The following is a 15,034-nucleotide window of genomic DNA, read 5'->3' on the forward strand; positions in this document are numbered from 1 at the left end:
TCTTCTGTATCCTCATCTGATATAGGCAGTAATTTGTTTCTCTCTGGTCTTTTTGTTATTGCTAACATTCACTTATAGCAAAAGTGGAAAAAATCTATCTAGTGCTAGTTGCTATCCAGAATTATGAGTTTTCCTTGATGGAAGATCAATTTATGGAACTGGGGAGAAGCAAATTAGAAACAAAAATCTCTTGGATTTTATACTGAACCCAAGAAACTTTTTTTTTTAATCAAATGTAGAAATAAATGGAGTATAGGATCTAATTTTGTATCAAGGCAACTTAGAGGGCTTAAAATAAATATTTGTGCATTTCATAGAATCACAGAATCATTAAGGTTGGAAAAGCCCTCCAAGATCATCTGGTCCAACCATCCCCCTACCACCAATGTCACCTGCTAAACCATGTCCCTAAACACCAGGTCCAACCTTTCCTTGAACACCCCCAGGGACGGTGACTCCACTGCCTCCCTGGGCCTCCCATCCCAATGCCTGACCGCTCTTTCTGAGAAGAAATGTTTCCTCATTTCCAACCTGAACCTCCCCTGGCGCAATTTGGTTGGAAGGGACCTCTGGAGATCATCTAGTCCAAAAATATACGGTAGATTTAAGAGGATAACAGGGAAAGACAGTTACAGAGAGCCTTCCAGACTACTGCTGTCTTGATGTCTTCTCTGCGCTCCCTTAACAATGGGTCTTGGATCTAGTTATCATCGTTGAATCCAGAAAGTTTTAACAGTAAAACAGCTTGTAAGTTAGGATTCTTTCTGGTTAAGGTTGTCGAAACTGTTCCCGCCCCGTTACTCAGCTGTGAAAAAAGGTATGGAATTTCTGGTCCGTAATGACACCATCCTTTTTTTAAAGTAGAACTTAATACATGAAAATCCCACTCATTCTTTTACATAAACAGGACACTGCTTACCACTTCAGCGCATTGAATGCCTGCAATGATGCTTTGCAGAAGTTTATGTACCTGGCAAATCACACATATTTTGTTATTAGGAAGAATATTTTCTTGTCCTTGTTTTCTTGTTCAGTTTGTCTTTTCCAAGTCTCCAACGCCGCTGTGGTGTTCAGGGTACTCTGCTCTTTGAGGGCTTCATACAGCAGTCCCGCCTGAAGACACGTTTATAGCCTTAAGGAATGTCCTTTGCTTATGTGCTGAGGTAGTTATTTTCTGTGCAACTGCTGAATGTAAGCTTAACACAATAATCACGTAATAAGTGAGAATTATTTCTGAATAGTCTTACATTTGCAGGCAATTTGTCACTGTCACTTTTTTTATACAGCTTTTCATGCAGATTGAGGCACTTTTTCCAAAAAGATTCGGAACTTGGAATGAATATGCCAAGAAATACTGCAATGCTCGTCTCAGGTATTATTGTACTTGTCCTTTTGTTTTCTTATTAAGTGTCTTTGAGTGTCTTTGATTTTCTTCTCATGTGAAATGAGAGAATCAATAAATAGTATCTCTATTGCTGTATCATACCATTATGTTTGGAGACTTAGGGTCAGATAACATCTCCTCCATCAAAGAGAATTAGGGACCTTGCAGAGGAAAAGTATAAATATATATTTTGTACAAACGCAAAAGATAGCTTGGCTTCCACACAGGTTTTGTTGTCAGTGTTTAGAAAGATCTGGGGAGAGGATTAAATTGACAGAAGACTTTACTTAAGGAAGAAATTGGAAGCTATTAAAGTTTGAGAGAAAGTGTAAGTGCCAACATTCTGTTAAGTAAAATGATTTCCAAATTTACCGTTGTTAGTATGAAATCTATAGGTTTTACCTTTAGAGCTAGTGTTTCAGTTAAAGCTGAAACTTGAGTTTTTGATTGTCAGTCCTTTATGCATATAATGTAATAATTTACATCTCTTTTTATTATGGGATCCAAACTTTTTGCTATCCCTTAACACTTGGGGAAAAGAAGACCGTATATGGTAAAAGGAGATAAAGGTATAAAATTCCCCAGGGCCTGGTAGTGTGTTTGTAGTTCAGTTTGAGGGTTTGAATATGGGCATTGTAGGTTCTTGTCCACTACCTTGCCTCCTATTTGCTAGGTAGCACTGCTCTTTACACTTCTTTCAAATGCGTTCCTAATGAAATTTTAACCCATTTTTATCCCTTGCATCTTTCATGTGTTTTTATGTTTCATGTGCTTAAAATCATTAACTTCATGAGTACCCGTTCCCCTCTGCTTGCTTCCTTCAGCTTTAGTTTAATGATCAGTTTCTCTAGGTACATTCTAAAATAGAGGGAACAGAAGAAGTTCTGATATGAAATGCTTAGCTTTACCCATCTGAATCTGTTTTGCAACCTGGAATGAAAGAAGTTTTGAGAAGAGAAGAACCTTTACAAAAATATCTACAATTTTGCATATATTCAAAACAGTAGATTTTGTCAGTGAAATTGGCTAGCATTTAGATTTATTTTTTACAGTAATAATTACACAGTTTCTTTTTCATATAGTCTGGTATTTTTTTCCCCTCCATCATATGTGTTTTATCAGCATTAAACTTCTAATAACAAGGAAGAGTGCTGCCTAATTTTCAGACAGAGAAAAGCTATTTTTTCCATGGTGTTTTGACTGAATGCATGTGTAATTTTCACACCACAAGTGTGCGTGGGTACAGCATGGTTAACTACTCAATCATAGATGATTATCTTATTTTTGGAATGCCATAAATGTAATAAAAATCAAGTTCAGGGTTTGGCAAACTCTCAATAAAAAACTTTGTCTTAATGACTGAAACAAAACATCCTGTGGTAATAAACTTGATAAGATTGTTTTATGCAGAACTTCCTGTGAAAATGTTTTTTTGACTTAAGTGTTCACAGACACCTGTTTCTAAAGATGAGGTCCAAAGTATTTCTGTGATTTTTTTCAGCTAACATTTCTTATATCTGCAACGCTCAAGTTGGAGGGAGGAACCCTTTCTAAGGACAATCATATAAATAGATTACAGAAGGCAGGCGAGCAAAAGATGTAGCTGTCATCCCTCTGTGCAGCATTTTAAGTGAGCTACGTCATTACTTTTGCAGTGCAGAAATGAGTCCCTCAGCTCCGTTCAGAACTGATCATAGGCAGCCAATGAAATACTGTTGATAAGCTCAGTAAGGCTTAAAATTCTTTAATTTTTTTAAATAATTTTTACCAGTGGAATTAAGTGCTTGCAATGTGCTCTTCTGTCTTGGAAAATGCCACCTGGGCTTTTCTCTAAAGCCAGCAAAATCTGTCGTACTATTTTTTTTTTATATGTTGACAATATTGACACTGAAAAGCTGTTATTTCTGCTGCAATGTGTCCTTGAAAGCAACAAAAGAAAGAAAAAGGAACAATAATTTAGTAATTTCATTCTCTGTTTCAACCTTTAGCTTTTTAAACTTAAACCTACTTCCTCTATTTAGCCTTTTTCATTAAATAGCATTGCGTTTAAAACAGGAAGCTGGCTGTAACTAGCAGGGAATTCTCAGGAGAAAACAAAGAAATATTAACAGTGATATTTGCAGCATTTTTGACAGTTTCCTCTATCATTTGTTCCCCCCTATAATATAATAAAGAGCATTCTTACTGTGGTATATTCTTTTCATTAGTCCCTTGAAAGAAGAGTTTTAAAATGATATCTGGAGCTTCTGCTTCTCGTACAAAGGGAAGTGTAGCTGGGATGAGATTGTGTACATCTGATGGGTAGTCAGGCCTGCAGGTAGCAATATCTGCTGGCAAATTGAAAAAGCTCTGGCTTCAGTGTTGGAAAGAATCAGAGAGAAAGCGATCATCTCTCCAGTGTAACCAGGAACACTGAGTGTTGCTATCCTCCGTGCCTTCATATCTAACAGCGTGTTTTTAAATTCATTATGTACTGAAAGTTTCTTTTGGATTTGGAAGAGCCAGTTTTCACCCTTAATGTTGATTTTTATTTAATTTTCCAGATTTTTTGGTAAAAGAGCTCAATGGGACTGTAGAGGAGCTTCAAATTTAGAAGAATTGCATCAGCTTTTAAGAGAAATTATGATCAGAAGACTCAAGAATGATGTTCTAACTCAGTTGCCTCCCAAAGTTAGGCAACGTATTCCATTTGACCTCCCACAAGCCACAGCTAAGGTATATTTTCCACTTAGTGCTGCAAACCACATTTGTTAGTAATGTCTATAAATTTTATATATGTGTGTGTGTATATATATATGCATATATATAAATATAATATGCATATAAATAGATATATTCACATATTCTTTGTAACTAAATATATAGCATAGCATCTGTATTATTCTTTTTAAAATAGGTGAAGAACATGAATATGCTACTTTTTGTCATCAAATAATTATAAAATATACCCTAATTTTAATACAGTCTTCTTCCTTTCTGTCTTCCTTTCCATTAGATTTTGAATCCTGCTATTACTTTTAGCCAAATTTGATAGTTCTCATAAGTACTCAGTTCCTAAATGTTTCATGCAAATCAATATTGTGGTAGAGAATGCTTTGTACTGTCTAAACTGTCTATAAATTACTTGTACATCTATCTAACCACTGATCTCTTCTGCCACTTAGAATTTGAATGCTACTTTTGCAGAGTGGGAGAAATTAATGAGAAACCTGAATTCAGGTGCCAATGAAAGCCACTTTGTTGAAGTCATGAGTCTAATCACACGCATGTATAAAGAAACAGCCATTGCCAAGGTAAGCATGGAAGTATTTTTTTTAAAATACATTTAAATTTTTCAGTGTGGTTTAACTTAATAAAATCAGTTGTGTCGGCTTCTCCTAGACTAGGAATGTACTGAAGGCGGGTACTTCAGCGATGTATCTGTGTGTTGGCAGCTGCTGCAGCTGATCCAGTTGGCATGTGGTACAGGATGATGCTGATGGAGCCCTTATGCAGACTGTGCTCTGCCAGTACTGGTTCTCTCCATGGATAAACAAAAAGAATAATCCGCTCTAGCTAGTCTCTGTTTTAACAGATGGAGTCCCCTGTTCTGTATTTTCCTCCTATACTTAAGATGTGAGAAAAAACAAGTTAATAACCAGAAGTCCTACATGCTTACTTTTTAACATGTTATCAGGTTTCTTTATGCTAATCTGTTTTTAGAAAAGGATATTTAAAAAGAAATAAAAGTTCTGCAGGCTGCTGTATCAGTAAGAACAGAGACTGACTACTTGAAATTTTTTCTTAAATTTTCTACTTATCTTAAAGATATTACTGTGGTTGTGTTGCTATTTCTTCCCTACTGTTTTTATTCTCTCCCCTGTCACTGTCAACCCATTTTTAGACAAAGTTGAAAGAGGAAAACGAAAAAAGTCAGAGGACTGCTACTGTGGGTATTGCATTAACTATTGATATTGATCTTGATAAAATCTTATTAGTTACTATTACCTATTAGATCTTACTAGTTACCATTGATAAATCTTATTAGTAACTGACATTATTTTAATAGTTGTTATAAAAGATATTGAAAATGATATTTGACACAAAAGAATTCTATGAATGTTTAAACAGGCAAATGCTAACATTTTGTGATTGCAGTGTCATGAAAGTATCAAAACTATTTTTTCTGTTTTGATGCATGGCTTTATGGGTGCAGATACAGATGTTCTCATTAAGCAATGTCTTATCTATGTTTGGACAGAAATTAGGAGGTTTATTTTAGTATGGTTTGAAACACCAGATAATGGTGTCATAACTAAAAGCATTTTTATTTGCATCTTAATCTGAAAGTGCCATCTAACTGTGTGATCTTTTGAGGATGAGGGTTTTTTCTCTAAAGAAAGGAAATAGGTTTCACTATTAAGACATAAATTTGTGGTACTTCTTAATACAATTTGAATAGTGTAATAATTACTGTTCCATAAAGTCTTAAATGGACAACAAAAAACATGGACACTCACCTTTTCATTTCAAAAGAAATTAAAAGGCATTAAAGTAAAAACTGTCTTCTTGAATGTTTTATGTGTTAAACTAATGAAAACATACTCTTTTACTCCAGGCAGGAGCAGTAAAGGACTATATCAAAATGATGCTTGAAAATGACAAATTGAAGTTTCTAGTTTTTGCTCACCACTTAAGCATGCTTCAAGCCTGTACAGAGGCAGTTATAGAAAATAAGGTAATGATTTATTAAATGCGCACTCGTTTAATTTCAGACTTCACAAATACACAACAACTGTGTTTGAACTGAGTAGAACTACATGGAATTTAAGGAGTTTAAGTGTATACAGGTCAGTGCCACTGGATTAAAAGGACTGGGGGGTTTTCAAGAGCTGTTTTATACATGAGGATAATGTAAACACTCTTATCTGGTATGATACTTCATTATTGAATTGATGTTGTAGGCAGTTGTTTCCCAAGGTTTTTTTTACCAATATGCTTCTGTCTACTTTGTTTTTTCTCTGTTTAATTCAAAGCAATAAAAATGTCTACAAACCACTTTCATGTTATTGGTCATAGACTCTCAACCATTGCTAGGGAACAGTGCATAACTGTGCTATTTAATATTAAGCTAGTATTTTGCAAGTGCTTAGAATTTTAATCAATCACGTCAGGCAAATTGCAGGTTCTGGGGAGCATTCCACTTCAAGAGTCTGGTCACTCTGTCTTCTGTAAATAAGGAGTGCTGAGTTGTAACTTTTCCAGATAAACAGGCTTAATTGTAGATCAAAAGGCAAAAAGCTAGAGGTACCCCTGTCCCCATGACTGAAATAAAACAGATGTTTTCCGATTTGTATCGGGAGACAGAGGGTGATTGGATCAAAAAATGAACAGGAATGATTTCATTTTTGTCTCTATTATAATATGTTACAGGTTCGCTACATACGGATAGATGGAAGTGTTCCTTCTGCAGAAAGAATACATCTTGTTAATCAGTTTCAGAAGGATCCTGATACACGAGTTGCTATTTTGAGTATTCAGGCAGCCGGTCAGGTAGGATTAAAAAAAAAAAAAGGAAGTATGTGAAATAAGAAACTTCAAGAATAAATACTGATGTCACTTGATGACTGAAGTTATTTGCTTGAAGGCAGTTCGTAGAGTATATCTTTTGGAGACACGTGTATTCATTTTTTTTTTAACTAATCATGTTAACTGTTTTAAGCCTCCATTAAAATTACATGAGTAAAATCAAGATAAGCAGCAGCATCTTGTGCTTGAATAATTAGTAAAAACAAAACAAAAAAACACACTCCATTTTCTCTCTTAAAGTATCAGATTAATAAGTAACATTTATTTCTGTAATGAAAAGCCCTATGCAGTCTTTGTACAATATTGGAGTGTTTATTGAATCTTATTAGTATCTACGTGAGGGTCAAGGAAGAAATCAATGTAGAGGGCCCATCTCCTGTCCCCATGGTCCCCCTTATTAACATGTAAAAATGTTCTGTGCAGCATGTAGCTTTGTGTGGAGAATTTTTTTCTAAAATTTATCTACTTGCTTATTTTGATTAGGGTTTAACTTTCACTGCTGCTACTCACGTTGTGTTTGCTGAATTATATTGGGATCCAGGCCATATCAAGCAGGCAGAAGACAGAGCACACCGAATTGGGCAGTGCAGTTCTGTGAATATTCACTTCCTTATTGCAAAAGGAACATTGGATCCTCTTATGTGGGCAATGCTGAATCGCAAGGTATGTGTGGAACAGAACCAAATAACCAGGAACTCACTGTGTTTAAAATACCACTTAAGTGAGAGTAGCAAATAACATTTTTGTTTGTCTAGAGCACTGTCCTAGTATAAGACAAATCAACAGACCAGGAATTGCTAATTATCAAAATGACTGTCTGTTCTGAATTAGTGTTTCCTGTCTTTTGCTCTCCATTTAAGGTTGAAAGATAAATAAGATAACTCTTTGCTAAGGTGAATGGGATAGTTCACACTTATTGTTTTGTCTTCCTTCTAGCTTTTTATTGCTCTGCTTGCTCAATTTATAATTTTAAGGTTTTCTGTGCAGTCATAACAGCTAGAGATTTTTTATTATTATTATTGAGTGAATGTTATACCTTTCTAACTTCATTTCTGAGAGACAGGAGCATTCCCAAATAACATTTCTTAATCTCACCCAAGGTTCAAGTAGTCTTACTTTCTTGTCGTCAGGTATTACCCAGTTGTTTTAGGAAGGTTAGTTCCACATTCTACATTATTTCATTATTTGGAAGATCTTCACAGGACTAAAAGTCATTTAGCTGTTTTGCTTTTGTGACCTTTTATAACCTTTGATGCCATTTATTATGTGTCTTGCTTTGATAGCTGAGGTGTGTTAGGGTGTCAGCTCTCGTCTTCTGACAGTTCCAGAGGTGTAAAGCTAGAAAGAGAATAGCCTTTTAAACTCTAATTGTCAGAACGTAATGAGATTGTGGTTATGCAGTTTCTTCTGATGCAAATGCCAGTTAAGTGCTCTATTCCAATTTGTGGCAATTCATTCTTGCATTTGGCTACCCCTTTGTTGGAGTGGTGCAATTGCTTCTGTCCATGTTGTTATTATATTGAGAAACTGATAACCATTTTTTGTCAACATGTTCCTCTGCTGCTGGAAAGTAGTCACAGCTGACAGAATCCAGGAACTGCAAACTGTATTTGAGATTCAGTTGGGGAATGAAACTCTATTCTAATTCCTGTAGGTACCTCTGAAAAATCCGAAAGTCACTCCAGTACATTAAGAGTCTTCTCCTTAAACATGGCACAGATGGGTCTCAGTAATTCAACAACTATTTACTGTACAAGAGTTCAATCACTAAAGTGCTGCTTTCAATTAATACTGCCTTTGGCTCCATGTACTAAGCAACACGTGTAAAGACAGTAGGGGGAAGAGACACACACAATGTATATTTTCTAACTTCAGTAAGTACTGACATTTTATGTGTCACATGTTAGATATGCTACTTATTCTTGCAGAAAATATGACTTTTGATTAGGACAACTGGAAGAAGAATAGTTTTAACTGAAGTTATGTTGAGTTACTACAGATTTTCTCACTTTTGTCTTGTGAACTTGGTTTAACATTTGTAATGAGTGCATTTAGATAACTAAATTTGTTCCAACATGTGAATTCCTCAGAACTTTTATGCAAGTCTTCTTTCTGCAGGCCAAAGTTACAGGCAGCACCTTGAATGGCAAGAAAGAGAGAATGCAAGCTGAAGAAGGTGATAAGGAGAAATGGGATTTTTTGAGTTTTGCTGAAACTTGGACCCCAAATGAAATTCTAGAAGATACCCAAAATGAAGTTCTATTTACGCATGTAAGACTCAAAATTTAGGTTTTTCAGTATTCTGTCATTTAAAAAAAAACATTATAGCCATTGCTTACCTAAGCTTTGTGTGCACTGCAGATTTTACTAGTGGATAAACACTAAATGAGTGGGGAAAAATATAACGTGAGTTTTGTTTCAAAAAGTTAGTGAAGTTGGAGAAAATCATTTGTTGGGCATAAATGTTACCTACAGGTTTTGCATAGGTCCTTATGTTATCTTTTAGGTGGTTGACTCACCGTCAGTCTGATAAGAGCATGTCATTGCCGCTTAAAGCACAGCTTAATTAATAGCCAATTAAATTCTGTATGGTTATTTTGAAAGCAATGTTTAAAAGTCTTTCTTTGTAATAGGCATAATCAGAAAAAGGCACACAGCATATCAATTGTCATTGTTTTCAGAATTTTGTTAAGAATATTGAAAATGATTTTTACAAAACAGAAGAACAATGTAATAACTTCAAAAAAAACAATAATTTGGGCCAATTCTGATGCTGTAAATACAAGATGGGTTTATATATTTCTTTCTTCTTTCCTAGTTTGAAAAGGAAAGACAGCATGACATACGTTCCTTCTTTTCCCCCAAATCCTCCTCTGAGAAGAAACGCAAAATATTTTCAGGTAGTGAATCATTAAATATTGATCCAGAATCTTTTGAAGTCACAAAAGAAGAGGATGCAGAGAAGAGCAGTGAAAACCTGGATTCTACAAGACTAAGCGACATGGATACAATTTGTCATGAAAGTACGTCTGAACGTGAAGCTAAAAGAGCAAGAAGCATAAGTGGATCTACTCCAGTCAGCTCCAGTAAGAAAAAGAAAAAATCTTTAATTGGAAAAAAGTCCACTTTGTTTACAGAAAAAAATGCTGAAGTCCTTCCTTGTGGCTCAAACACTTCAACCAAAAGCACAGCTTTAAGTAAAGTTTGGCACTGTAGTGCTTGCACTTACAGCAATAACGAATTACTTCCTTACTGTGAAATGTGCAGTTGCCCTCAGAACAGTAATGGTAAGTGACCCATGCTGTAGAGAAAGTATGCATTCTTCATTCCAGTTGTGATTAGTTTCAGAAAATAAAGTATTTTTAAATATATGAATATACACAGTTACAGGCAAACTGTGAAGAATATCTTTACGTGAATAGATAGATACCTGTTAAGTGATCTTTCTTAATTTTGCTTTTCCTGAGGATTTTTTGTGTTATTCTAATTTGAAACAAATAGAGACTTCAGCTGAAAGTTAACAAGATACGGATAGAATGAGCAAGAATATACATTTCGTTTTCTTTGCAGCAAGTGTATCTTTCCTCTGCAAAGGTTTATGATTATTCTGAATCCAATTAAATGGTAAGGCTTTTCACTGCTTGTCAAAACTAAATGATGTAGCATAGATGTTTTTATTAACTTGGGTATTGTATAGTTATCATGGGAGCCATTGCCTGGAAAATAAAGCATTTCTCACTCCAACAGATCAGAATAAATATCTTTTATTAAATTTATTTATGCTATCTGGGAACTTATTAAAACATATTTATAAATCTATCCCCATATTTGCAATTTAAATTGCAAAGAAAGGAGTAAGGTTCTTTTTCTTTTTTTTCTTTTCTTTAAGTCTCTCTGGTTGATTAAGTAAGGACAACTTCTGAATTTCTTAAGTATAGATCAATGCCTGTAAAACTACTTCATGTGTTTAAGGTGTACAATAAATGTATATAATAGGCCAACCACGTTATTGCATGTATGTTGACATAAAGCTGGGTGCATGAAATTGCTTAAGTGGAATACCGTGGTCCATGTGTTTATTCTCCTAATATCAAAATTAGCTTTTTTATATAAGTGGTTGCACCATGATGGTATTAGAGAATAAAATGCAATTTCATTGCATTTCAGTTGCATTGTTTTGTGTCCATATACGTATTGAGTAGCTCTGTCTGTTTATATGGGTAGTATAAGTGATCGTTTTTCTTCATCTATAGCTGAGAGAAATCCCGCTAGCCAGACTGAAGAAAGCATGTCAGAAGACTCAGAAAGAAATGAACAGAATGCAGCATGGGATGCTGAAGATAAAGGAGAAGATCTGGGGGAAACAGTGACCCAGCAATCTGTTGAAATCAGTGAACAAGAAGCTGTTAAAATTGAAAGTAAAAAAGGTGAAAAGAACTGTGGAGAAGGTAAAGTGAGACTGCTGTGAAAGAAAGATGATCATAACCTGTCTATGAAACTGTCTTAACCGCCTCTGGCAAGAAACAGAACTTTTAAATGAAAACCTTTCAAATGTGTATTTGAAAGAAAGAAGTACATAGACTAGCACATGACTTTTCATTTCAGTCTGGGATGTTTTACTGAATTCTGATGTCTAAACCTACCCTTTTCAAACAACGCCAGAGGAAATACAGGGGCTTTGGTTGACATAGGAACTATGTCAAACTAGCGAGTGTGAACCTTAAGTTACAACACAGAGATTTATTGAAACTTATGATGGTGTTTACTTGCGTTCAGGACACCCACAGATAAGAGATGATGGGTAGTTCAGAAGAAACAGAAAATACAGAGATACCTTAATAGCTTGTAGCTTGAGTTGTGTGTATCTTATGTTGTTCTGGAATTAGATATAGAATCCTAGTGTGGTATATATTCTTGCGAAGTTTGTGTCACAAGTTCTGAAAATTGGGAGGGGGTGGGGAAGAAAAGATAAAAAAGATTGACAGTGTTCATATGAAAATGTTTGTACGCGTACCAAATTGGGAAATTTCATAACTCCTTAAAAGACAGGTATAATATTGTTTATAATGTCTGAGTGGAGAAAATGAAGAAAACCTCTTAATTTCAAAATTGTTTCTCTTTATAGAAGATTTAGATCAATCAGACACGTTTCTAGTATATGATGGGCTTATGTTCTGTGCAAGCAGGAACACTGATAGAATTCACCTCTATACAAAGGTAAACCTGAAACGAGCATGCTTTTTATCATTTTTAAATTCCAAAGTACAACATCCTACGAAATATTTATGTATACTTTCATTTGTTATGCTTTATATAAAAAACAGTATTTTTGTATTAACTGAAATGTACAAAAATTAAGTAGTTGATTATTCTAGTTCTTTTTCTCTGTGGAACTAAGTAATAATTCTCTAGGTATATAACTTCTAATACTTCTCCTCGCTTATCTTCATAAGATGCTAATACACTAGATGTATGCTTAGATTACCTGTTAGAAACGCAAGTGATGTTTAAGATTCCTGTTTTTATTATAGTATCTTACCACAACCTTGAATCACTGGAATGATAAATTATTCTCCTTTTTGCAGCTAGTGTGCTATTCCAAAATATTTGTAGACTTAGAGTAATCAGTGAATCCCACCAGACTAAATAAGTAAATAAAATATTGCCACCACGTTTTCACAAGTAGGCATCGGTGCTGTGTATAAGTAATTTCTTGAATAAAACACATTATCATTAATCCAGTGGTCATAGTAGGACAGAAACTAGCAGGTGGTAATTTTCCAGGTCATCTTTCACAGAGAAGACTGGACTTGCTGATCACTTCTTTTAAGGGCTGGAAGCCTTCACTTAGAAGGTTTCTTTACAGCTACTGAATGCGTCAGTGTATTTAGGTACAACTGTAAAACATCACGAATAGCTGAGGGCAAGTCTTTGAGGCAGTACATTTTTATTGGACGAGCTGGTAGAGCTGGAAAAAACAGTCAAGAAAAAGCGTTGTCTTGTATCTGAAAATTTGTTTGATATACGTAAAGTGTATTCTGCTTCCTAGCTTTGCATATTTTACTCTAAGACAAAAACGCGTTTTGGATGGTATTGGTCAACTGTTTTGTCTTGGCTTGAATCAGAACTTTGTTATGCTACATATTGCACAAAATCTTTCTACTGAACCATAATACGCTGGGGAAATCTGCTTTAATTCCTTCTTTCAAATTTTTGTGAATCATCAGTAAGTTCCTGGGTCATGTGAGTGCTCTGGGGACAACTTGTTGCTGAAAAACTAGGTAGAGTAGAACTAGTTCATATGTAAAAAAAATAAATAATACAAAAAAAAAATTAAAATCTGAATGAAGGATGACATTCTCCATTCCATAATTATTAATTTCACTTAGAAATTCAGTCGAGAATTATAATTCCAGTTTATTACTTTAAGGCAGATTGTTTGTCTCTGAACTATTTGTAAAGAATCGGTTTCGAATGTAAAATTTTCACCCTGTTTACTTTTGGATATATTAATGTGAGTAATGTTTCTTGCATCTGCAGTGTTATCATGCATGTGTGGCTTATCATTTGTTCCTGGAAAAGTCTTACCTTGAGGGTCTAAATTTAGTTGGAAGAGGAGGATAATCCAGTTGAAACAGATCATTTTTTCTAGATTGTACTACATTTCATCTGTAAACAAAGCTGTTTGCTTGTGTAGGATGGTGAACCACTGAATCATAATTTCATTCCGTTGGACATACAGCTGGATAACTGGGAGGATTTGCCAGAGACCTTCCAGCATAAACAAAATCGTTCATTGGTAAGTAGAAATTCTACTGGCACAGTAATATAATGTTTAATATGGAGTGCTTGGACTTTTTTTTTTTTTTTAAATAAATGCAGATCACTTCCAGGCCTTGGGATCTAGGCACAGTTTCATCAATGCAAGCAGATGTTATAAATGTTGATGTGAATATTAATTATGCAGTCTGTTCCTCTGGCAGATTATCATACCTCCTGTTAACATTTCTGTAGATGGAATCAACCAGGCATCTTTTAGTTTCTCGTTTACAGAATTAGTAACTAACATTCATAAGTCAACAAAATAGCATTTTAAAGGTTATGAATTATGTATGGTGCGTGATGAATACAAATGTGCTAGATTGTATCAGAGCTGCAGTTCTGAGCAGGCCTCTTCTCTCACTTCATCCTTTGGTCTTCTAACAATGTTCAACACCGTGTAGGGCATAACTCCACTGCGATATGCATCTTCCATTATTTCAGCAATAATGGTCACATTCATAATGGTGTTTGAGGACATGAACACTGTTAAACCAAGAACTAAAAGTAATAAAATCCAGAATTTAAATTGGATGTGCAGTGTTACCTTGTAGATTAAAATATCCACGTTAGTAACTGCTCCCATGTTTCTGTCATATCCTGCAGTTTCATTGACTTCTTTCTTGCTGCTCTGACTTCGAAGTAAGACTGATCAGTATGCTTTTACATTTGCCATGAAAAAAAATACTTTAAAGAGAAAAAGAAAATTATCGATGTGTCATAGTCTTGAAGAATGTGGCTGGATGAAGCTGAAATCACAATTAAGTCTGTACTGCACAATGTATTTATTCTTACCACAGTCCACGTTCAGAAACACTGTGATACTGCCTACTATAGATTGTTGCGAGTCAGCGAGTACTGGAATGGAAAAAACATAACTGGTTCCTATCCCTGCTGGCTTATATTGTTGTCACTGGGGGTCATATTGTTACTCCCACTTATTTCCTGTTGGAGAGGTGGTGGCGGGATGAAACCATTTTTCCCCTACCCACATCCTAAAGAAAGCAGCCATGTTGTAAATTCTAAATTCCTAAGTAGGAACACTTTTTCTACTTGCTTCCTTATGGTTAATCCATTAATCATCCCATTTTTATCAGTTTACAGCTTCAAAATTTTATGTGGCTTCCTGGCCTGTAAAAATCCATTAGGTTCGCTACCAGAAATGATTAAGTCCCTCAGAGCAGCTTTATTTTATTATACTTTCAAATTCTAAATGCAAAATAAGGAAAGGTGATCAATACTATGCTATATTCTCCATTTCCT

The 15,034-nt window shown here is 35.0% G+C and overlaps 1 protein-coding gene across 15 annotated transcripts in view; it reads left to right on the forward strand.

The window, feature by feature from the left end:
- ZRANB3 (zinc finger RANBP2-type containing 3) overlaps nt 1–15,034 on the forward strand; it is a 50,174-nt gene that overhangs the window by 28,047 nt on the left and 7,093 nt on the right. For 14 of the 15 annotated variants that reach the window (XM_083841291.1, XM_083841286.1, XM_083841280.1 and 11 more), the window contains 11 exons: nt 1,287–1,372; nt 3,928–4,099; nt 4,549–4,677; nt 5,982–6,101; nt 6,797–6,916; nt 7,436–7,615; nt 9,071–9,223; nt 9,771–10,239; nt 11,206–11,400; nt 12,078–12,169; nt 13,650–13,751. In XM_083841291.1, the coding sequence (XP_083697417.1) occupies nt 1,287–1,372; nt 3,928–4,099; nt 4,549–4,677; nt 5,982–6,101; nt 6,797–6,916; nt 7,436–7,615; nt 9,071–9,223; nt 9,771–10,239; nt 11,206–11,400; nt 12,078–12,169; nt 13,650–13,751 (1,818 nt within the window). The remainder of the gene's footprint in view (nt 1–1,286; nt 1,373–3,927; nt 4,100–4,548; nt 4,678–5,981; nt 6,102–6,796; nt 6,917–7,435; nt 7,616–9,070; nt 9,224–9,770; nt 10,240–11,205; nt 11,401–12,077; nt 12,170–13,649; nt 13,752–15,034) is intronic. The other variant, XM_083841285.1, reaches the window with a different exon arrangement.

Source organism: Anser anser (genome assembly GCF_964211835.1).
Source record: "Anser anser genome assembly, chromosome: 6".
Taxonomy (NCBI): Eukaryota; Metazoa; Chordata; class Aves; order Anseriformes; family Anatidae; genus Anser; species Anser anser.